At 44.0% G+C, this 25,287-nt stretch overlaps 1 protein-coding gene across 1 annotated transcript; it reads left to right on the top strand.

Annotated features, from left to right (window-relative positions):
• The first annotated feature begins 629 nt into the window (after positions 1–629).
• On the top strand, positions 630–21,556 carry HMBS (hydroxymethylbilane synthase). The gene is made up of 14 exons (XM_018572696.1): positions 630–659; positions 8,384–8,437; positions 8,559–8,631; positions 8,924–8,973; positions 9,123–9,178; positions 11,261–11,338; positions 11,434–11,511; positions 13,629–13,704; positions 15,271–15,384; positions 18,202–18,240; positions 18,792–18,911; positions 20,500–20,553; positions 20,680–20,766; positions 21,236–21,556. Exons 1-14 carry the CDS (start codon positions 630–632, stop codon positions 21,407–21,409), a joined length of 1,083 nt encoding a protein of 360 aa, XP_018428198.1. The 3' UTR covers positions 21,410–21,556.
• The last annotated feature ends 3,731 nt before the right edge of the window (positions 21,557–25,287 follow it).

Here is a 25,287-nt window from a genome sequence, read left to right as displayed (position 1 = left end):
CACTTCCAGCTACTATGGAATCCCCAAATTGTCCATAGGCTTATTGCTCATCAATTTAGAGTTAACCATAAATGATGGCCCCAGATTTACTGATTTCACTCCGGCATGTGCGGCAATAGCTAATATGTGTGACTTGTTTTCATAGGCATGCACACCTGACTCGTAGGTGTGCGCTCCTGTGTATGCGTATGCTCGTTTGTGTCTAGGTTAAAAATAAAAAACAAAGATATTTTCAGGGAGGGAGGAGACAGGCTGAAGGAAGTGCCGTGACAGCTGACCAGCTCGGAGCTGGTGAGTATATCTTTATTATTTTATCACCTAGACACAAACAAGCATCTAATCCTTGCAGTGCGGGGGCAGCCTCACTGCAAGGGTTAATACAAAAAATTCCTGGAGTTCTTGTTTAACTTTATTGCTATCATAAGTCCCCTATGTGGTAGCATAGTGAAGGTGACAGGTACTCTTTAAGGAAACATCAGTGGGCTATCAGACCCCTATCATCACCCTGCATCCTGTTGAAGCTGATTGAGCACAGACTGATGGTGTTTGACAGCTCTGTACCCAGAAGGGCTCAGTGCTGAGCACTTCTGAGTTCATACTACCTGCCACTCTTCCTCCGGACACCTGCCATGATGCTCCTGGGCACCCAGGAGGTATGGGTAAGTCCAGGACATTGCCCGGGGGGGGGGATTGAGGATGTTCAGGAAGATGGCATTTAAAGCACACGTGAATTACTACCTGGCCGACAAAAAAAACTAAACAAATTCCCTGCTGCTATAGCAATAGAGTTTGTTTACATGCTGCCACTGCCATACAAGTAGAAACTGATTAAAGGAGAACTATGGGGTTAAGGCTTTTCCCATAGTTCTCCTTAGGGTAACGGGAGGACACAAACTAGCATCCTCCCATCACCCTAAGCTCAGTATACCGCGAGCTACAACTCACGGTATACTGAGACGCCGCAGCTGAAGCGGATCCCGACAATTATGTCTGTATCCACCCAGCTGTGTGAGTGACACTGGCTCTGCCTATCTAGAGGCATCTCTTAAAAACAAGGGGGTACTCCCTTTTAAACAGTTGTCTCCAGAACAGAACAAGTTTTCCCATTGGATGATTTCCATTCACCTCCTTTTTTTCTGTGACAGCTCAAAAATGTTTCATTTTTTATTGTTTTCTGTACCAGAGAAAATGGTCTTTTGGACCAGTAGTGAGGGTGAAGGTGACTCTCCTGAGCAGGGACACAGTCAAGGACAGAAGTTCTAACCTTTCCACATTCTATCTCAAACTGAAATGTTACGCTAACAGGGTTATTCCCTCACACTGATCCACTCTGTACACTGTGCAGTACTCTATAATGCACATGCCTCCATTCTGTACTGTATAAAGCACAAGGCTCCACTCTGTACAGTGCTGCAGGGGCGTCCCGAGGCTGGGTGACACCCGGAGCGGTAGCCGAGTATCACCCCGCCGAGACGTCACTGCGCATGCGCGTGACGTCACCACGCGGCAGTATTCTGATACCTGCCTGCGGCCATCTTGGTGATGGTTGCCGGCAGAGAGAGGAGGGGACAGTCACCCGGCGGGATAAGGTATGCCGCCGGGTCCCCTCCTCTCTCCTGATACTGTCGGGCGTTCGGTCCATGACCGAGCGCCCGACTTTTTCAGAGGGGGTGCAGGAGGAACCAGTATGAGTGTTTTTTTTTTTAAATCACCTTGAATGTCCTTCTCTCTGCATTGCAAAGTCCTAAGTCCAGTGCATAGCAGAGCCAAGTTCATTGCGTCACAGAGGCCTGAGGCCGTTGTGCCATTGTATTGCAGAGCCCTGAGTTTATTGTGTCACAGGGTTTTAGGTCCATTACAGCCCAGAGCCCCAGTCCATTGTGTTGCAGAACCCTAACTTTATTGCGCTGGGGAGCCCTGAGTTTATTGCGTTGCAGAGTTCTGAGTCCATTGCGTTGCAGAGCCCTGAGTTTATTGCGTTGCAGAGTTCTACGTCCAGTGCGTTGCAGAGCCGGGTCCAGTATGTAGCAGAGCCCTGAGTTCTTGGCGTAGCAGAGCCCTGAATCCAGCGACGTCCAGTCCAGAGGGTAAGTAACATTATACTGTGAATCAGTGATATGAATAAACTGTGCAGATACAAGGCATTTTTATCAGTAGTTGTACTCGTGAAAATGCCCCGATACCAAAAACCAATACCATCGCTCTAAAGTTTCAAAGTGAAGTGGCTGCTTTGGTCCCGCGCTTGCTGGGGACCTCATGACAACCTTCTTGGAAAGCACACGGCACCTGTTTACAGCGCTTCCTCCAGCACGCACATCTCCCTCTCCTGAGACCCTCCACACCCCTCCTGACATCCTCCACCCCAGACATCAGGCCAGCACCCTGGAGCAGAGCACCAACACAAAGTATGTAGCAAATTCATATACTATTCTGCATTACTGTATAATGCATTGCTAGGCTTTAGAGTCCTTTATGTTTGATGGTTTTCTGTATTGCTGTATAATGTATTCCTGGGATTTGTAGTCCCTCTACAGCTTGAAGTCAGTGGCAGAACTACCAGGGTCACAGTGGTCATAACTGCGACCGGGCCCTGGCGCTCCTCCACTGTCTTAAAATTACATCACATAAAAAAAAAGCACCCCATTGTGCTCTTAATGTGGCCCCCCCCGCCATCAGTATAGAGACACACTGGGGATTCCTAATCCCTAATACTTCACATTCCATACAACGTTTTCCCCCCTCCTTTCTCACTTTGTCATTCTACAATGGCCGCTTAATAAAGTTTTGTTGAAAAAAGTAAAGCGAGGTCACATGGCTCCGGGTTGAGTAACGTGACAGGCCGCGGTGGGACCGGGCAGAGGGCAGTGACAGGTGCGGGGCACACCGGTACCGGATCATGGTGAGTGTCTGGCGGTGATAGAGAACTCTCGTCTTGTAGGAGAGCTGTGTGTGTGCGGCGCTATGTGTCCTCCTGTGACCGCTGTCACCATGCCGGCAACTTCAACGTGCTGTCCTAGTGGCAGACATGTTATCAGTGGGCATTACAGGACGAGACCTTCATTCTTCATCTGACTGGGATGACGAGTATCGTTATGTGGGTTATCGATGTCTCTAAAATTAACCCTTTCGTCGCACAACACCTTGTAGCTGATTGAATGGAGTGGTGGCTGCTGATACTTCTAATCATCTTCCGGTTTCCCCAAGAAGCCCTGTCCTCCAACTTGTGTTCCCGAGGGGAGAGCCTCTGCCCTCCAACTTGTGTTCCCGTGGTATCCCTGTCCTCCAACTTGTGTTCCTGGGGGGAGCCCCTGTCCTCTAACTTGTATTCCCGAGGGGAGAGCCCCTGTCCTCTAACTTGTATTCCCGATGGGGGGGGCCTGTCCTTTAATTCTATAATATTTAAAGGCAAAAAGGTTAAACCCTCCCCTTCCCCCCGGCTCTAGCGCTATGATTGGTAGCCGTGCAATGAATGACTACCGCTTTACCTTCTATTAGCCAGGCATAGTCATAATCAGTGTTCAATGAAAATGCTGCATAATAATCTCCAGCATCCCTGAGTATGGTGCTGCTACTTCTCAGAAACTTGCTTCCGACATTCTAAGGGCCCATTAACACTGCTGCATTGTGGTAACGCACGGCAACACACTTTACATGCATTGCTGCGATCTGGTATCATTTGTTCTGAATGGCATCCCAACGTACTTTGCCAATGGGCCCACTAATGTGTGTGGCCAGAAATGACACGTGCATCTTTTTTGGTGTGACCTGGTGCCTCAGGCGGCCTATGTGAATAAATTGGTTGCTTTCACGCAACACATTCTAATGTACCACAATGTTGTGATTGGGCCCTGAAGAACAAATTGGTAACTGATCGGACATATTTGTCTCTCATTGGGACACCAGAAATGTGTTTGTCAAAAATTCTACCTAAAATAAAATATTGATGTTGCAGTATAAACCGAAAATAAAATATTGATGTTGCAGCGTGAATCTTGGACTATGCTCACACCATGTCTGGACCAGATCTGCAAACGCAGTGAAGTGCATTTTTGCTGCGATTTTGCCTTTTTTGTGTGTGTGGTTTTTGATTTGTTTTTTTAGCTTTTAATGACCTTTCTGGTGCTGTCCAGTGCATTTGTATGCGTTTTTAATGGGTTTCCATGCGTTGCAGTGCTTTCTAGACTGGAGAAAATGAGACAAGCAATTTTTTTTCCCCTCTGGACCAGAATGGGCTTCACTGGTGTGAACAGAGCCCAGAAGTACCATAGGGATACATTGGGGTGCGTTTTTGATCCAGAAACAAACTGTACTGGTCTGGACATGGTCAGGATAAGCCCTAAAGAAGAACTCTGGGGAAAAATTATTCTTGACCCTTGCAGTGTGGGGCTACCCCTGCACTGCAAGGGTTAAGTGCTCGTTTTCATCTAGGGTGTAAAATAACAAAGTTATACTCCCCTGAACCTCAGAGCCGGCTTGCTCTTAGGGCCCGTTCACACCAGATGCAGTGCGGTCCAGCCCGATTCTGGCCAGAACCCGCTGCCTCGCATTGCGGCCGTCTCACTTTTTTGTGGGGCAGGAGGGGACGTGGTAGTTCATTGAAGTGAATGGCACCGTAGCCGCGCCCTCCGGCCGCACGGGATTGCAATGCAAATTTTGCCTGCAGTACGGCCCGGTGCATACTAAATAGCGCTTGCAGCATTTTGATCGGACCGCAGGCATAATGTGCCTTGCGATCCTGTGCGGCCGATCACGTTGCAGCTGGAGGGCGTGGCTACAGTGCCATTCACTTCAATGGCTTGCCAGGCCCCCTCCTGCCCCACAAAAAAGTGAGCCGGCCGCAATGCGAGGCAGTGCATTCTGGCCAGTATCTGGCCAGAACGCACTGCATCTGGTGTGAATGGGCCCTTAGACCGGCCCTGCAGCCTCTCTTCCCCTCTCCTCCAGCGGTCTAAAGGTGCCCTTTACACCTTACGAATGTCGGACGATTTTCGTATGTGATTGCGTTATTGTCTGATATTCGTAAGGTTGATGGGCATTGTACAACCGCAAATACTGTACAATCGTACAACTTTTGTCTTTCCAGAAGGTTAGAAAACGTCTGTTGAATCGTACGATTTTCGCAAGGTTGGTGGCATTTCCGTACGTCAAAATTTGTACGATTAAGGCCTGATTCACACTGGAATCGGCCGGCGCGTACAGCTGCGTGCAGGGCTGTATCGAGCAGCTCCCGGGAAGGACAGGTGCTGCGTGTGATTAGTACGCAGTCTCTGTGCTTCTCTATGGGACTACGCGGCCGTACGCCACGCTACGCTCACCTCAAGTGCAGGTCCGTAAGGGTGCGTTTTTCCTGGCTCGGACTCAGACCGGATCCATCCTGTCGGCGTCTGATGATTGCAAGGTGTATGGGCACCTTAAGGATCCTTGAGTCATCACGTCCAATACACAGCGTGTTGGTTGTGAGGACATTGAGGGACGCTGCATCATTGCAGCGGAGAAGGAGACAGGAGGGGGGAGTCCTGTAACAGCCAGCCGGTTGCACGGGTGAGTATAAATTTGTATTTTAGACCTTAGACCAAAACGAGCATCTAACCCATGCAGTGCAAGGCTAAACTACAAATCCCATCATGCTTCTGCCTCTGGGAGTCATGCCTGTGGCTTGCAATGCCTTATGGAGAGCTGAGGTTGCCTACCCCTCGTCTAGGGTTTAAAATAACAAAGATATATTTACCCAAACCTCGGTCTTGCCTGGCTGTTAGAACGGTCCCTACAGCCTATCCCCCCCTCTGCTCTAGTGATGGAATATCCCTCAGTGTTCACGTCTAATACACTGTGTAGTGGATATGATGACTCAAGGATCCTTAGACTGCTGGACGGGAGAAAGGCTACAGGGACCTGTCTAGCAGCCATGTGGGACCGAAGTTCAAGGGAGTTATACCTCTGTTATTTTAGAGTCCTAGACCAAAATGAGCACTTAACCCTTGCAGTGTGGGGGTAGCCTCACTGCCAGTGCTAAGTTTACTCTGCCCGGAGTTCTCCTGTAAAGTGTAACTGCTCACTTAATATACCCCTTGTCAAACTCTTCCAAGTTGGGGCACACATGTGCTGTACACCATTTATTCCTATGGAGAGTTTGTAGTAATACCAGTAATGAATGAAAAGCAGACTCACTTTGTGGCTGCACATACAGGACCAATCATTATAATATAATAGGCATGGAGCCCTGAAACCCCCAAATGTTCTCGTATCCAATTACTGAGGTGGCGGCTGGACGACCCATTTCCATGGCTGACTATGAGTCCCAAATGTGACTGGCAGTCTCAGTCACCCAAAGTCAATCTGCTTCCAGTGTATACAAACATATATAAAGGTATATACAGGCGGCACCTCTGGCTCGTCTCTTCCAGTTTCTGGTGACATTTAAACCTTCTTTTGGTTGGTTGGTTTAGGATTTTGGTAATGTCATGTTGAAGTATATTTTAGGAACATACATGGATTAGTCCTGCAACTTCCTTGGGGTCCAGTATCGGGTCACCTGGGTTTTTTTCCCTTTTTTATCTGGTTCTTGCAGCCTTGGTCATGAACAGATGACAGATTTATTTGCACCTTTTATTTGGGGTGGGTAGTTCGGATCATTCATGGGTCTCATAAGGAAGGTTTATACTGGGTGAAGCATGTAACGTTCTGTGCGGCATGGACCTCTATCACATGTGTTTTGTTATACGTAGCACTGCTGGTACTTTCATAGCTGAGTACAAACATACTCTCGAATAGCTTCCTTTATAATAGTGTACGGCCACCTTCTGTACTACAAAATGTGTGTGACTGAGTCTTCTGTTTTTATTACTACTGCAGAAGCTGCTTTAATTCCTAGATAACTATGGAATGTGTCTGAGCCCTCCCAGCAAGTATGAATAAAAGATTGTGCAGGCATGTGATACAGCAAGAAGCAGGAGGTCATTTTGGCAGCTCAGCACTCGGAGAGGAGTTCCCTTTTTCTGCCCAGATAATCCTCACCATCATTTTTTGGCTTTGATAAGAAGTCCAGCCTGAGCTCCTCTGATAACATAGTTTAAGATTCCGTGTTCAATTATGCTGAGGGGTGGGGTCCTGGAATACTATCTGTTCCACCCCCGGACCCTCCAACTTATCAGCTTGTCCATATTGCCATTGAGCAATATTCTTTTAACTGAAACTGTGACCAGGCCTGCAGAGTAGAAGGGAGACGTGTTTGGAAGTGTGCGGTGTCCCATACAAGGGTTGTGTGCTTAAAATGGAACATTGCAATACTGAGGTAAATTTACCAATTCAAATCATTGTGTAATAAGTAATGTTTAGCAAAGTAAGTGGCAATATACTGCTTTTAATTTTCAGAATTAGTTTTAACTTCACTGCAGCATGTGTTTTTTTTAACCAGAAATAACCATATTGAACAGGAATTTTAAATATTAAGAACATTTACACTTGACTGTAGTCAGCAAATGCAGTTTTATTAAGGGAAGGGCAAACACAAAGTCTCTTTCCATCAACAGGGTAGACTTCCCCTGTTACACAAGACAGCTTCCAGCAGCAAAATAAAAGACAGTCTTTTGTTCACAAAAGAGCCAATATTCTCATCATAATCCGATTTTCTTCAGCATATACCATATGAAGGGCAAACACAAAGTCTCTTTCCATCAACAGGGTAGACTTCCCCTGTTACACAAGACAGCTTCCAGCAGCAAAATAAGACAGTCTTTTGTTCACAAAAGAGCCAATATTCTCATAATAATCCGATTTTCTTCAGCATATACCATCCTCAGTTTTGCTCAGTAGCTTTCCTCAGCTCCAAGCACACCTCTGGGTGATACTCACACTGGTCACCCCTTGTGAGCACTCCACACTGCTCTCTCAGTAGTGTGTCCAACGGGTCCCTTGGGTCACCGACCTTCCTGACGTCTCTCCTCCCCTGGCTGTTCCACGTGCGTCCAGCACGCACCCGAGTCTGCCTGGGTCCGTGTGCCTCCTGCACACACAACTCCCCTGAGCTCTGGTCCAGACTCCTAATAAGGCCGCTCTCAGCCACCTGATCCACCTATACTGGTCAACACCTGGCCCTGGGACTAGATAGAGATTCCATCCCACTATGGTCCAGAAAAAAAATGAAAAGCTAGTTCCTCCTCTGCAAAGGTATTCACATGCTGGAACCTCTCAGCCCCTCTAACTGAGTGTTCTTGGGGACTGTGTTGCCAAATTACATTGTGGCATTGCCACACACTTTTACAATATATATATTTATAAGGATGACGTGCTCCCAATATAAACTTTTTTGGCCCCTATTCTGCTTTGGGGATCAGTTTTGAAAATGACGTCTTCCAGTCTAATCTTCTAACTTTTGTATTTGTAGTATGATCCTGGACATAGGGAACATGTCATCAGAGTGGGAACAAGGAAAAGTCAGGTAAGCCGACCTTCATTTCAATAGAATGTATTTGACACTTTTCCTACATGTCACTTGTAGCTATGTGCAGGAGGCTAACTTGTCTATTCTTGGTCAACATGTGATATATATCTTTCTACAGCTAGCACGCATCCAGACTGACAGCGTGGTGGAAATGCTGAGCCAGAAGTTCCCTGATGTTCATTTTGATATTGGTGAGTGCATTTAGCTTATCAATTACTCTGCTGGTACATTGTTCACAAAAACTATGCAGAGCATGTATGTCCTTGTCTAACGAGTTGTACTTGCATACATTTTCCATACAACAGATTAGCATGCATACGCTCCGTGATCATCTGTTTTGGGATTTTGGATCTAGTTGTTTAATGGTCTTATATTATTCTCTGCTTTTGCTCCACTTGTATCCCATCCCATCGTAAGAGGGAAAAACCATATCCACACATCTCTTCTATGCCTGCACTGTTACTGTCACATTTTGTTTTCTAGTTGCAATGTCTACAACAGGGGATAAAATTCTGGATACTGCATTATCAAAGGTTGGTTTTGTGAAAACGATTAACCATGGTGTCTGTAACATGTAGTTTTGTGTTAGTATGGCTACTTTGGTTTTTTTCTGGAAAGTCTGAATTTTAGCTCCTTAAGTATTCTGTTAAAATCAGTGATTGCTGTATCTTCACCTTTGCAGATAGGAGAGAAGAGCCTGTTTACAAAGGAGCTGGAGAATGCCCTGGAGAAAAATGAGTAAGTGGGGAAGTAGCCTGGTTGCCCCAAACAGAAGCAGCATGTGTTACATTCATTGTAGACCTATGGACAAATGTATCATACTACAGAATGTGTGCTAACTATAGTAGCCACAAATTTTCCCTGCCTTGTACCATAAAACTAATGCACAAATATGTAGTGATTTCATTATGGCCAAGAAATTGCCTACAAGATTTGCTTTGGTGTGAATGGCGGTAGGTGGTGGTGCCCATTATTACAGTAGAGAGGTTGGCAGTTGCATAAACCACAATAGAGATTATGCAGAAAGCATGTATTGCTGACGGGGTAAAGAATGGAGCTTAAATTGTAGTTCTACGTTTGCTGCCAAGTTTGAGAAACCCCCATTATATGTTTACGCGTTCCCATTCACACAGCATGCCTAAAAATGTTTTTTTAAATAAGTCTTACCGTTCTAGCTGTTTGTTTGGAGCAGAAATAGACATAGGATCGGGATTGTATATATTTCATGAACATATAATGCATTGAGACATTTAACCCTTTGTTAGGACACACAGTCCTGCTCATCTAATTTACAAGTGATAATGGAGATCTGCCAGAACAGTACAGACAGGATTAATTATGGCAGGATTTTTCAGTCCTGGAGTTTCCTGAAAGGAGCATCTTAAAGTTTTGCTATGTGAATGGGAAGATGTAATAAATATAAAGTAGGTGTTTTCCCACTTTGGCTGCAGTAGTGGAAATCCACTTTAATGTTTCAAGGAATAAAGGAAAGGGTAACAGTGGTAAGGGTTGGGCAGGGACTGTGTTTCTTTGCTACAGGGATGATGGCAGTAAGAATTCATGGAAACCTGTGATGTGTTGTTTTTGCTGACTTTCTTATGAAAATGTTAGTTGCCTGGAATGTAGCCAGTGAAGTAAGGGCATCTGATCTGTGTAGTTATCTATAGTAATTTCACCATATGTAATATTTTTTCAAGCTACTCTGTTGCAAAACGCAAAAGAAAAATCCATTAAATAAATGAGACCTCGAAAAAGATGATGAGTAATAGCTGCCCTACCACCAAATGCTTCTGATCATTGCGCCCCTGCAGAGCTATGCTGGTCAAAGAATGTTAAGCATCTAACATACTCCCGAGAGTTTTGGATGTCTAGCTCCCCATGGCACACTATGGTTCTCCCTGGCAGCCACAACTGAAAAGTTATTGTCAAAGTAAGAGAGTCTCTTAAAGTTTACCAACAGATCCACTTGTACTCACTGTTGCTGTGCTGCACCCCCTACTGCCCTGTTCCTTTGTCAGAGATGGGATACAAACCCTGTTTAAGCTATGTGTTGAAGCTTAGGGAGAGTTGATGCCTTCCTCATGTGACAGTGTTTGCCCCTGATGATTGGCTGCTCTTGCCTGAGCAATGCATCCTGAGGGAGGACACATTCTCCCCCCATACCCTGAAACGCCAGCTGTTTTGCAAGAGCTCAGATAAAGTGGCAAGGGAGAATGGCAAAGGTAGGTAAAGTGGGTCAGAAGGGGTGAGCTTCCAGGAGACTCTGTCACTTTGCCCCTCTTTAAATGAAAACATTCGGCCAACTTGGATGCACCCACTCTATTACCCCACGCCAAGCTATATCCAAATCGCATTATGTTACATAGGAACCCCAAAAAAAGGCAGTCCAAAGGGCTGATCACCAGTTTTGTCTGTGATCTCTCTGTGCGGGGGCAGCCATCTAGGTAGAGTCAGAGCTTTGCTTCCTCATATCAGAGCTTCCAGCAAAGTGAACATTTTTCAGGTTGCTGATTATGTACAATTAACATTTCAAAATGTTCCCTAAAACATAGCAGATCTTATCCTTTTAAGTTCAGGTCTACTTTAAATTACATTGTCAGAGTTGCTTTTTAGCTGCTCAAAAAGAATTTGCATTCTTACATCAGTAATCCTTTAATACACAAAAATCAATGTGTTATTTCCCAATTCATTTTAAAAACAGTTCATATACTATATTCATTTTCTTTATCTCTCTATCCCTATCATTCTCTCCCCTGTATATAGGAATGTCATAGTGGAGCATCACCATTTGTAATGTGCAGTTTTGTTTTTCTTCTTTAGGGTTGACCTTGTGGTTCATTCGCTGAAGGATTTGCCAACAACATTACCTCCTGGGTTCACTATTGGAGCTGTATGCAAGTGAGTTTTTTTTCTACTAATCTAACTTGGTAGAAATAATTTGCTATATTGTTACTATAGTAACCGAGGAGGTTCCCTTTTTTTTTTTCTTTCAGGCGTGAAAATCCATTTGATGCAGTTGTATTTCATCCTAAACATGCTGGGGCTAAGTTAAAAAGTTTGTCCGAGAACAGGTAAAGTTCTTTGTTGTATGGCGACTTAATTGCCAACGTTGTCACTTTAGGGGGAGTCCTTTTAAGAAAACAAGCAAAGTATGAAGTATAGTTACCAATAGCAACCAGTCAACAATCATATTTTTTCTAATTCTAAACAGATAAAAAGGTAAAATCTGGTTGTTTAGTTATTTAATACCTTTTGTCTTCATGGTGACTTTCTAGACCCTGCTAGATGTGTTCATTATAAGCTGCATATGCTCTCTGACTTCTCTCTGGGCTAGCTTTTGACTAGGGATGCACATATACTTTTCGAGTACCGGTGCCGATACTTGTCATTTTCACGGAACTACCAGGGTTGCAGTGGTTGCAGCTGGGACCTGGCTCTGGCACGCCACCACTGCCCTGAAATCATTAGTCTGTATTGTTTTAGAAAAACTGTCACATGACAATAAACAAAAATGTATCAGTACTCATAAGTACTTGGGCAAATATCAGTACTCGTACTCGCAAAACTGGTATCTGTGCATCCTTTTATTTATATTTATAAAAACAAAATCATACATTAAAACTGAGATGTACAAATCCCATTAGCTCCGTGTGCTCCTTACAAATGACAGCGGCCTCCTAACTTTTGAATTTTTCTCTAGTCTGGTCTTGGAGCTCAAAAAGTATTGGTACTGTGGAAATGTATACAGCACTGTTCGACCACAGTTCTACCATTGCAACAATTGGCTAAGGGGCGGCAGCATATCAACTCTTGCGGTTTTACCACCCCCATGCCGCCTGCGTGAATGAGGCCTAAGGGTAGAAGTCAATGTAAAAAGCTCTGATTGTGTACAGGGGTGTAGACATTTTAAAAAAAACGACTTGTCCAAGGGCTAAAGCGGGGGCCAAATCTACTTATCCTTCATTTAATTTTATTCCTATCACATAGGGATTTAAAATCCTCTAAGTGATAGTTTGGAGGTGACAGGTTCTCTTTATAGAACCTGCCCTCCAACACAGAACTGATGTTCTGTGTAGTTCCTGACAGCTGAGACAGGTGGCGTTGTGATCACAGCGCCACGGTCTCAGTGATAACACAGAGAAAACCACGGGGGGCGGGGGGCGGTGTGGACAGATTTGCCGCTTCTCGTTTCATACAAGTGATCAGATCACTTGAAAACGAGCAGCGGCTCCACACTGTACACTTAGCTCTGCTTGTCCGGAGCGGGGCTACAAAAAAACTACTCGCCGGGCACCGAAACTGCATGTCCCGGGCAATAGGAATTCCACACCCCTGGTGTATTAGAACTAGAAGATCTCACCTAGGCATAAATTCTCAATACTATATCATGATTATTTTTATGCTCTGAATTGAAATTGTTTCACCCAGGGGTGTAAGGGCTCATTCATATAGATGATACTTCTGCACCCTGAAGTTACAGGTGTTGCATACAGCCATGGACAATCAATGACAGGCTGCGGCTGTACACATATACCTGCACATCCCAGCATTTGTATGCCTACAGGGACAGATGAGTGGCCTTGGACGCAGACAGTTTGGGCCCAGGGCCGATAATATGCAATGCATCCCTGTACAGATGTAAGTGCTTGGATGCTCAAGTATATGCATATAGCAGCAGCCTGTCATTATTTTGTACAGGCTGCTGCCTGCGGCTATAGACAACAACTGGTCACTCCTGGGCACAAAGGTATCAGACATTGATTACACTATACAGCCATTCATGCCCGTGTGAGATAGCCCCAAGTTGAATGTGTGTTCCAAAACCAGTGTTAAATATATAGGCTAGGTGCCTAATGCAGCAAATCACACTATTGCATGTGGTGGTGCACATACTTTGTTTTGTAAGACAGTGAGCCACGAGCACAGTAGCGTGTTACCATGCATTGTGATACGCTGCAACACACATCCATTGACAAGGTGCGTTGGGGTGTCATTAGCATGAATGGCACTGCAGCACACCAACGTGCAACGCGTGTTTTTGTGTGTTACCACAGTAACAGTATGAACCCAGCCTTCGTTTTTTTCTTCTTCACTCTCTTACTATCTTTACACCATTATGCCAATACAAAGGGTTTGTGGTTACATGGTTTATTGGATCCTTTTATGTGATTTCTCTTTTTTGTTACAGTGTAATCGGAACAAGCTCTCTTCGTAGAGCAGCTCAGTTGAAGAAGATGTTCCCTCATTTAGTTTTCAAAGATATTGTATCCTTGTTAAATGCATGTAGTTATTTTATCATAATGTCTTTCAATCACTATATCTATTCTTTTGTATTCCTGATATACAAGGGTTGGTAAAATTTCCTTGACAACTGGTGGTAACCATGAACAGAGCAACCTGCTGTTAAATGGAACGCTACCCAATAATGTGATTCACCGATGGGATTTCCTGTCCATCTTTAAGGAGAGTTCAGAAATAATGGTGGAATCTTGGGGGACAGCTAAGTGTGTGTGGGCATAATGAAATATTCAGAACATTGCTGTAATAACACACATTTCCCCATGGTACTGCAAGTTGTTCCTGCCTGGAATCCAGTAGGCTCCTAATTTCCTGTACTGAGTTTCCAGCACTGGTTCTGCTGCATGGAAATTCCAAACTGTGTTGTCAGCCCTACTTAAAGTGATATTAAAGGCAAAACATTTTTTCCCTCCCCCCCCCCATGTAAATGTTAGCACTTACCTTAAATGATGTTCTTTGCATTCCAGTGGGGGGGGGAAACCGTTTTTGTTTTAGATATGTTTAAAGCCCAAAATCAATTTTTCAGCATGTTTGGCGCAGTGCCTTACTGTGTACAGTTTTCTGAAGCAATTGTTTTTTTTTGTTTTTTTTTTAATGCATTGCAAACTTCTTACCTGTAGATCTTGTTTCCCTTTAGTTGGCTGTTGGGTTGTCTGTTAAAGTGGACCTTTACCCTCTTTTACTAGAAATCACAGCAGTATGCAGCTCTACATGCTGATATTAAGTTTATCTTTCATACATTAGTTAAATAAACATATTTGTCTTTTATTGACAAATATTGTTTTTCTACTTCCTGGTCCTCTTAGGTATCAGTGATGTAGCCCATGCCTAAGAGATGCATCTTGCAAAGCTTACATCACAGTGCGTTGCTGGGAAATCTTATCTGTAAAATATCGCGAGATCTCAGGCAGAGGCATTTTTTCCCCTGAGATAATGTACATGGTCACATGTCCTAGTCACATGTGCCAGAGTTCCAGGAAGTAAAGGGAGATACATTCATCTGCCCTTAGTAAAAATGGCCACTGTGAGGAATAATAGGGTGGAAAAGAGATATAAGGGATGCAAAGAATACAAAGCCGGCAATTATCTAGCAGTATGTGTTTGTAGATTGTCATTACTGAACATTTCTAAAGTTGCCTTTGTTGTCATTTTTAAGATATGGGTAAAGTTCCTCTATAAGTCTATTAGATGGGCAGCCCAATAGCCAATTGAAGAAGTGCACACGGCAGGCTGACAATACTGCTAATAATTTGCAGAGGTGCTTAGCGTTATTCTCCTGTAACAGAAATGGGTTTTACTATCAGGATCTTTAGTTGAGAAGCTTTGCAACCCATTCAAAAAGAAAAAGAACCATATTGAAAAATAGATTTTAGGTCAACATATACGCTTTAACCGCAGTCATGGGCTTATACTCTATGTTCATGCACCAGCTTTTTGTTGGTTTCTTCTTTTTGTTTTTAGTTGGGGGAGAAAAGAGGATTCTGTTTTTAATTTAGCAATTTGTTTACAATCCTTAACTGACTTTTTCTAAGCGAGGTAACTTAAATACGCGCTTGAAGAAACTGGATGAACAGGACCATTTCAGTGCCATCATTCTAGCAGCTGCTGGTTTGCGCCGTATGGGCTGGGACAGCCGTATCGGTCAGGTAAGAAGAAGATTGGTATATTAGCACTATGTAAAGCTCTCTGGAGCCTACGGTATAGAAAACTAGGAAATAACTGGTGGTGGCGTGGAAGAATGTAGCTTTGTATAATGATTTTATGATTTGATAATCAAATAAGGCTTTTTTTTTTGTTAATGAAGAATGTTGTAAATGTTCCTTCTTGTACAGTTACAGTCTTATTTATTGGCAAATACCTGAGTGGTCTTTCCAGTTCCCTTCTCTTCCTGTAACATTATGACCACATCAAGCTGTGTAGTTTACATCACTTAGCTTTATATACAGAGCTACAGGATGCCGTGCCAATTCAGTGCGCCTGTCCTCCCATAGTCAGCTTTGCTCCCACACCTCTCGCCTAGCCCTGCTTTGTATGATTGACTGCAGCTCATGGCGGGCACCTCGCTGTCAAAACTCCAGCTACACATTGCTGCACACAGACAATGCAGATACACCCTCACCCTCAAGAAGAGGGATAGGCAGAGAGACCACAGATTAAAACTGAAAACAAAGGTATACAAACATTTTCATAAAAGGTGTTTATTAGACCATTAGAAAGGGTCTTTTTCTTTCCTAATTTGACTTCACATACACATTATCGTGTAGAGACTGTACAGTATATGGAATGAATATCCATTTAAAGGGAGACCTATAATTGATTTTAATTTAATGTAAAAGAGATATCAATGTTTGTAAAAGTTCTCATGTCTCCACGTTAAAGCCTATTTCCACCTTTAAAAAAAACAAAACATATGCTAGCAATGAACACAGAGTGAACATGAAGCAGAGATATGCAGTTACTGTATATGAACACAGAAACTTACATTTTTTTGTTAGGTTTCCTTTTCATATCCTCATGAAAATGGCCGCCTCTGTGCTCTGCAAGCAGTCTGTGTATATTACAACTGAGCTCTCCCCCCCATTAATTAGTATTCATAGTGGCACTCACCCGGACAGTGTATTGTGTGCAAAGGCAGAGCTGGTGTTTAGTGATCGTGTTACACAGAATCACAGGGAGGGGGCTGCTGTCTACAGCCTGCTTCACAATCCGACCCCGGTGTCAGACTGCATTTCCTGTAGAGAAAATTTTAAGGCCTAATAAATATTTCATAAAAAAATGGGGAAAGTCTGCAATGTGAGCTATGAAAATGTGCAGACATATATATCATCATTGCACCTCTACATTACAACAATATATGGTAATCACTTACAAAGGTGGAAATGGACTTTAAGGTCTAGCTAGTAGGAGTTGTCATAATGCTCTGGTACCATCTTGTCCTCACACCTCCTATACTGGAACCTGTTGTGATCATATCTGTGGCACAGGTGATGGGTTTTAGCGGCATATTCATGGAAATACCTCCCTTCCCTTTTCTCCAGCCAACCAGTGGAGGTATGTAGATGTGTAATGATTGACAGAGCCAATCACTCCCCCTAAGCAACAGAGAGACAGAGTGGGAATGGTTATTTGAATTAAAGCAGTCACATTGCACCAGTGTTGTCACCTGTTCTAAGGGAGAGGTAAGGTTAATTTCTGGCAGGATCACCAGGTATGTATGTTAACCACTTCCCATCCATGGCCGGAGGGGAGTCTTGTAGGAGCGGGAGGGCGTCTTAACCCCTTCATGACTGAGGCCTTTTTTTCATTTTTTGTACCCATGTTATATTCCACATTTTAAGCCTGAAAATTACTTTGCCAGGATCGCTTCTGTTGTAAAGCCGACAGTCGGCTCTACAAGTTTAAACAGAGTCCCGGCGGCAAAAGTCACCGGGAGTCTGTTTAAACAGCCCCGATGCTGGCGACGTACACTGTACGTCGTCAGTCACGAAGGGGTTAAGACGTCCTGCCACTCCCCCTGGTTTGTGCGTGGCGATCAGCGTGCACACGAGTGGGAACTGTTAGCAATGGTGAAGCAGTTCCATGCTTCATCAGCTTCTCTGGGGGTCCCTAGGTGACATTAGGGGTCTTAGAGAGGACCTTCATAAAGAGGACCTGTCATGTGAATTTGCTATCACATAGGGGATTTCTTAGTTCCCTATCTGATAGCAATAAAGTTAACTGTAAAAAAAAAATAAAGAAGCTAAAAAAAAAAGTTACAAAAAAAATGGAAATTAACACCCACCCCCCGCGCAAACATGCGTCGGGTGCGCCTACATGCGAAAACGAAGATTCTGCCTATTGTGCCGCACATGTTACATGAGAGCAATAATTTTAGGGCCATAATCACTGATAACACTAAACTGGTGAGCCGTAAAAGCTTTTAAAGCGTCGCCTATGGCCAATTTAGGGCATGGTCGTTTTCTGCGATTTCGTGGGCGCACGCAATTTTAAAGCTTGACATGTTTGGTGTCTATTGACCCAACGTGACCCCGACTTTTATATTTTACCAAAGAATTGGGGTGATAATAAATGTTTCATAACATTTCATAGGGAAACAGTTTTTTTTTACAAAATTTAGGGTACTTTTTTTGTTATATAGTAAAAAAATAAAACCCCCCAGTGGTGATTAAATACCACCAAAAGAAAGCTCTATCTATCCCCAAAAATGGTATAAAATTAATTTCAGTACAGCGCTGCATGACCGGATAAATGTCAGTCAGAGTACCGCAGCGCTGAATACTGAAAAATGGCCTGGACGGGAAGGGGGTTTAACACCGCGGTCTTCAAGTGGTTAAACAAAAGCCACACAGGGAAATTGCCCATCTATTTGTGTTCTGTAAGATCTATTTGATAATGGAAGCTGACATAGAGTACTTACAGTACAGCTGTTCATCCTGCTTAAATGTATGTTTTTCTTCTCATAGATCCTTTCTCCTGAGGAGTGCCTTTATGCAGTGGGTCAGGTAAGCATTTGCAGACTGGCAGTCTCTTACTGTGTTTTGGTTTGTATCCAGTTTAATTTTGTCATTTAATGGATTTAATGGATGGAAGTATTGAGAGTGTAAAATGTACTCTTCCCCAATAGTTTCAGCCGGTGAGTGACACCACAGCTGTTACACGCCAGCTCTATAGACCGAGAACTGAGCGATCACTCGGCTCACCACTTCTCCCTGCGGAGAGAGGTGACTGACAGGTGACATTGCCGCCCCCTCCCTCTCTCTGTTCTTCCAGCTGTCATTGGAGGGACAGACAGGGGAGGGGATGGGCACAGCTGGCTTTGGCTCTAGAAAGTCAGAGCCAGTTGTCACTTAGGCAGCAGAGTTATACCTGCAGTATTGTCGGGACCTTTCCCCAGCTGCAGCATGGCTCTGCGCTGTCAGCTGATAGCGGGCAGTAGCCCCCTATATGTTGATTTAATAGCCCAAAAAAAAGGTTTGTCCATAGTTCTCTTTGAACGGTTTGTATTAAACATGCAGATATATATCATGTTGTGATCATGTGCATTTCTCTGTAGGGCGCTCTTGCTGTAGAGGTTAGAGCCAAAGACCAGAATATTTTGAACATGGTGTCTGCCCTTCAGGATCCTCAGACTGTTTTACGGTGTATAGCTGAAAGATCTTTCATGAGGCGACTGGTAAGAAAAACACATTAAAGATAACTAAATCAAAAGCTAAAGTGTAATCTGTTGCAATTTACCAGTCTTTTTAGATGTGGTGGATGCATTCATTTTCATTTTCTTTTCATGCGAAGTACATTTTCAGCAAGTACAGAAAATATCTGTTGATCTTGCCAGAAATGCAGAGTCCTTGTCACTTCCTGTGAGATCAAAAGCAATTTTATATTCCTTCTGTAAACTTTTATTCTCCCCACCCACATCTAATGGAGAGAAACAAAAGGCAGACATGTTTGAAGTCCAGCCTGGGCGGCAACCATCGATCCCTCCATATACACCATATTGCCAAAAGTATTGGGACACCCCTCCAAATCATTGGATTCAGGTGTTCTAAGAAATTTCCTTGCTAGTAAATATTCAGCGGTCAACTGTTAGTGGTATTATAACAAAGTGGAAGCAACTGGGAGCAACAGCAACTCAGCCACAAAGTGGTTGGCCACGTAAAATGACAGAGCGGGGTCAGCGCATGCTGAAGCGCACAGTGCGCAGAAGTCGCCAACTGTCTGCAGAGTCAATAGCTACAGACCTCCAAACTTCGTGTGGCCTTCAGATTGGCACAACAACAGTGCGTAGAGAGCTTCATGGAATGGGTTTCCATGGCCGAGCAGCTGCATCCAAGCCTTACATCACCAAGTGCAATGCAAAGTGCCGGATGCAGTGGTGTAAAGCACGCCGCCACTGGACTCTAGAGAAGTGGAGACGTGTTCTCTGGAGTGACCAATCACGCTTCTCTGTCTGGCAATCCGATGGACGTGTCTGGGTTTGGCGGTTGCCAGGAGAACGGTACTTGCCTGACTGCATTGTGCCAAGTGTAAAGTTTGGTGGAGGGGGGATTATGGTGTGGGGTTGTTTTTCAGGGGTTGGGCTTGGCCCCTTAGTTCCAGTGAAGGGAACTCTTAAGGCATCAGCATACCAAGACATTTTGGACAATTTCATGCTCCCAACTTTGTGGGAACAGAGATATAGAGCAAAGGCCTACCTGACTTGGATATACATTGTATTGATTTTTTATGCTCTACAAGTTTAAACAGAGTCCCGGCGGCAAAAGTCACCGGGAGTCTGTTTAAACAGCCCCGATGCTGGCGACGTACACTGTACGTCGTCAGTCACGAAGGGGTTAATCTAAGTAGACTGTCATATGATCAGATTATGGTCAGCTTTAGCTGAAAAAACTGTGGAGAAATGCAATTAATAAAGTGTCTTAGTTTAGAACCACAGCATAAACTTTTTGTTCTAGTTGTGGATAGAGCAGGGATGGGTAAGAACCTCTTAAGATGTTTTTATACCTCATCTGTGAAATGTTACCTTAGTTCTTGTCCTGTAGACAGAACAGGAAGTAAGAGTGAATCCACCTTTTGACAACCATTGGCATTGGTTACCAGGACAGATGGAGAGAGCCCCCACAGGGGACATAGACAGAGGACTAATCCTTCCTGATACCAAAAACTGAAAACAGAAGCTGGAACCAAATGACAAAAGTGCGCAAGATGACTTCTTGGCAATACAAATATGAATAGTACTTAACACCGGAACAATTGTTTTCTTCTAGGAGGGCGGTTGCAGTGTGCCTGTAGCTGTGAGTACAATTCTAAAAGATTCTCAGGTAATCATCTGGTTTTTATGATTGGGAAACCGTATTAAACATTACAATCTATTTTTTCTCTGTGTGTTTGATGATAAGATACTTTGTAAGTGTTTTATTATCTAACATTCAATTTCTGTTCTACAGTTATACCTCACTGGAGCGGTCTACAGCCTTGATGGTTCCGAATGCCTTAAGGAGACAATGCAGAGATGTGTCGTTTTCCAAAATGAGGTGAGGGTAGGGATAAACAAATACAATGTTTCATTAATAAACACAAATTATGTATAAAAAAAGAAACTTCAGTCAAGGGAGAAAATAATGAACACACTTATGAAAAGGGATTATTTGAAATAATTGGGGAAAAACATATATTTTAATATTGGTTTTATTTGTTTATGAATATTTATTTTTTACATTTCTATCCAGCAGTTTGACTATTAAAGTGACACTAAACTCAGGAGTTAAATATTAAAAATACATTCAAGTACCTTAATTATTAACAAGAATGTATCTCATTTGTGTATCATTGGGCTGTAGATCCTCAAATCATCTCTGAATTGGTGCCGACACTGTCCTTCCTTCTGGAGGGGGGCTACTTTTGTTCCCCGTTCCCCGTTGGTCGTTGGAACATTTTCCACTGAGTGCTGTTGATTCCTGTCCATTTGCTGCTGACTAAAGCACACATATGTTTTGCTTACAGGAAGGTGAATGTCCGGATGATAATGCCCAACATGTGGGTATTACAGCACTTGGAATACCTCATAAAGCTCAGGAAGCTGCAGAATATTTAGGAGCAGATCTGGCGGACCTGTTACTAAGCAAGGGAGCCAAGGAGATCCTAACCGTGGCTAGACAGCTAAATGATGCCAGATAATTCGATAATATCGCTGCAGTTGAAGAATATATGCCTCTTCGGTTTTGGGACATGGATATCCTTAAAAGATGGTGTCGTCTCTGTTTTGCCCAACTTTTTTCTTTTTACCACGCATCACTGTTGTGAGAACGATGAGGCTTTGTATGTGTAGATCTCATCTGGAACTGGCTTATTGTTAGGCCCTTTTAGAATTCTTCCTGGGCAGTGGCTGAGTACAACAGAGGCTATCGTTTTTGAGGTGTCAAGATTGTCTCAAGGCCAAAAAATTTTTTTTTTAACTGTAGAAATATCTAATGTAATTGTTACAACAAAGAAGAATGTTCGGGTCCAACAGTAGTCTTTTTAAACGTGCGCTGCTACTGAGTAGTCTTAAAGTGAAGCTGTCCTTAGGAAAGATTAGATAAATAGGCATGCATAGAACAGCACTAGCCATATAGTGTCCGCCTTCCCCTCCACCCCTGTAATGTGGGTGACCTATAGAAAAGGATTGTATTACCCCATGGGATATGGAGGGCTTTCTAAGCACTGCATTGGATAACAGTTTGTAGTTCCAGCTTTGGAGCACCAATCACACAGACCAGGCGGGTACCATATGGTACTAATACTAGGTTTTGTCATCTTTCCCCAGGACAGGTTCACTTGACACACATTTCTTGTGAATTAGTAATGCATATACTTATTGTGATCAGTTATTAAACTGTATCTGAAAGGTATTGGACCACTTACATTACAAAAGCTGGTGACGTTTTGTATCCGCTGTTTTGTGTAGGTTTTTAGGTTCCAATAACTCAAAACCACCAACCACCCAAAGAATGTATGTTCATATACTTAGTATTATTCTATTTCAAGTTGTGTTTGATGCGTATTGTGATCACAGATTGAAAGTACTGTTTATCATTCCCTTATAGAGGAAGTGCCGACCATGTAGAGAAGTGCTCAGACTTTACTGTGTGCTCTTTTCTGTAGTTTATACTTTCTCCATCAGGTTTCATTAAAGACCAACGTTAGCTAAAAGGGTTTATATTAGGGATGCACAGATACTGGGTTTTCGGTATCGAGAACCGATATATTTTTTTCTGTACTAGCTGATACTGAAAGTCCCATTCAGCAAGCCAGGCGGTGTGTAATGACTCGCCACCCGGCTCCCTGATTAGCCGGGAAGCTGGGCAGCGTGTAAAGACTCGCCACCCAGCTTTCCGATTAGCAGTGAAGCCGTTCCCATGCTTCTCGTCACAAAGTGACGAGAAAGCATGGAGCCGACTTTCTGGCCAATCGGGAAGCTGGGCGCCGTGTAATGACACGGCTTCCTGATTGGCCGGGAGGCCGGCTCCATGCTCCCTCGCCAATCAGGAAGCCGGGCAGCATGTAATGACTCGCTGCCAGCTTCCTGATACCGGAAGTATCGTGCTAGGCATCGGAGCATTTGGGCGAGTACTCACATTGGCACTGATACTAGCGTTGGTGCATCCCTAATTTATATGGTTTGAATAGACTGTCACCATTGGAGGGATTACCAGTCACTTCCTGCCTAAACAGGAAGTGAGGGGAAATCCCCCCAATGGGGACAGGGGCTCCAATTAAATCCTGACAGAGGTTCCATTTCTTCCTCAGTATTTACTGAGCTTTGGGGTTTAACTTATTAAAAATACTTCTTGTGCTCTGTTCATGCATTGAATGCCATTCAAAGAAGAATGAGTTTACATGGAGATGTCCCGTGTCTGTGAGCCCTGTGCTACCTTTACTTGCACATCTGATTGAGGTTGTGAGATAAGCTATGATTATAGTGCCTTGGTGTAATAATTCTTTGGCCCTGCAAATGTAGCAAGAGAAAAGAAAACTATGGGGCTATGTAGTACATTTCTAATAAATACATCTGAATTCCCCAAACTGCGTCATTTTATGTTTTGTTGTTTATCCCAAGAGATGCTGCCCAGTTTTTGTGATCATTCATTGACACTGAAACCTCCCCATGTCCTCTTTCAATTTAGTAGCCCCCCCCTCCCGAACAATTCAAAAACCTCCTTCAGTGTGCCCAAAACTGCACTTATTATTTGGTGTTCTTGATTTTTAGAAGTGACAGCGTACTTGTATCATTAAAATATAATCAATTGGGAAAGTATATCATTTTGACTGGTCAGTGGGAATAAACACTGTAGCAGGAATGATACCCAGAGAAAGGAATAATTGGATCACAACAATGGATCTACACAGGTACTCAATTAACATGAGTGACTAAGTATGGCAAGGAACATACCCAGATAAAGGAAGAGTTGGATCAAATCTACACAGATCCCTCAATAAAGAGGAACTCCAGGGCTACCCCCGCACTGCATGGCCTACTGAGGCAGATGCATGATAGTATTTGTAGTTTCCCCACAGCTGGAGGGCCGCAGTTTGGCTACCCCTGCTCTAGGGGCTCAAATTAAAAAAACAATATATTCACCCAATCCTCAACCCCACCTGACTGCTCGGCCAGTCCCCGCAGCTTCTTCTCCCTGGGCTTCGTTGGTCTAAGCCCCACTGAGAGCATCACATCACCTGCATTAGACGTGAGGACGCCAAGGGACACACTGCAGACGGAGCGGAGGGGGAGAGGATCAGGCGAGTACATCTTCTGTATTCCGGCCCTTAGAGAATAATGAGCAGTTAACCCTTGCAGTGCAGCTGTAGCCCCACTGCAAGGGTTAACTTTTTTCATTCCTGGAGCTCTTCTTTAAAAACAAGAAAACTGATGTTCTAGCGTGCGTCTCTGCAGCAGAAGCCACAACATACATGATCTCAGAACTATGGTAGTGATGGGGAACTTCAAATCACAAAGAGAGGGTTAGAAATGGGAATGTAAACATAATACAAATCTAAAGTGTGTACTGTGGCCTCTATATCGGCACCCTAGTGGTTAGGTGCTGCAATACTCGCTGGTCTCACTGCCTTCCTACCTACTCATCCCCAGGTGATTCACTACCACAGCGCTCCTCATATGGGCCACTGAGACCGTATCTCTGCAGCTGCCTTAGTGATATGGTCACCAATGGCACTAGAACCTCCCCTGTTTCTAGGGCCTTTTAGCTGTTGGTCTATTACCAGGACTTGTTCACACGATGTCCGCACTCCGTCCGGAACAGAACCGTGCACTCCTGCACCCAAAATGCATCCCAATGACTCCCTATGTGTTTTATGGGCTACAGTTCTCACCAGCGCAGTCCGTTCCGGACAGAAAAAATACTGCATGTCACATTTTCTCCAGGCCGGTAATGGACCGGAAACACACGAACGGGTCAAACACAATGAAAATGCACAGAAAACGCATCGCACTGCAGCTAACATGCTGACAGCCCCACTAACTGGAAAACGGTAAAAACGCACAGCACGCACCGCATCTGCAGATCTGGACCAGAAAATGGTGTGAACAAGCCCGTAAAATGCAGGGTGGCTTACCGTCCAGTCTCAGACATTCTCTTAAGGGGTTATTCACAAAGCTGCACGAAGGCAGCCGAGTGAATAACCCAGCCGAACTAAGTTTGGCTATTCACTCCGCCTCAGTACAGCTGCATCTCGGTCAGCCAAACATGCTCTTTATGTTCAGCTGAAGTGCAGAAAGACTTCGACCCAGCCAATCCAACATCTGGATCAGCTGAGCTGAAGCTCCGGCAGCTCACTCGCTGCCGTTCGTCCCTATTCACATAAGGGCATACGGTATTGAATGAATAGCCAAATGCTGCCGAGCAGAGTAGAAAATGTGGGTTATAAAAATATTTTTGAAATGTAAATAGTGAAATTTTAAAAAAAAGTGGGTGGAGCAAGCTGACAGCTAGCTCCATCCAACTGTTTGCTATTGGCCAGCACCTGCCTGAGTCTTCTAGCAGGTCCTGGCCAATGAA

The sequence above is a fragment of the Nanorana parkeri genome, unplaced genomic scaffold (genome assembly GCF_000935625.1).
Source record: "Nanorana parkeri isolate BGI_ZX_2015 unplaced genomic scaffold, ASM93562v1 scaffold2110, whole genome shotgun sequence".
Taxonomy (NCBI): Eukaryota; Metazoa; Chordata; class Amphibia; order Anura; family Dicroglossidae; genus Nanorana; species Nanorana parkeri.
Note: the sequence above shows the minus strand (reverse complement) of the source record. Positions and strands in the feature narration are given on the sequence as shown.

Bases quoted from the DNA above. Each gene is read 5' to 3' on its own strand.
- HMBS (XM_018572696.1), top strand. From the start codon at position 630: ATGATGCTCCTGGGCACCCAGGAGGTATGG. The intron at 13,705-15,270 runs GTATCCTTGTTA...ACTTTTTCTAAG, and splicing joins ATTTAGTTTTCAAAGATATT to CGAGGTAACTTAAATACGCG. The intron at 20,554-20,679 runs GTAATCATCTGG...TCTGTTCTACAG, and splicing joins CAATTCTAAAAGATTCTCAG to TTATACCTCACTGGAGCGGT.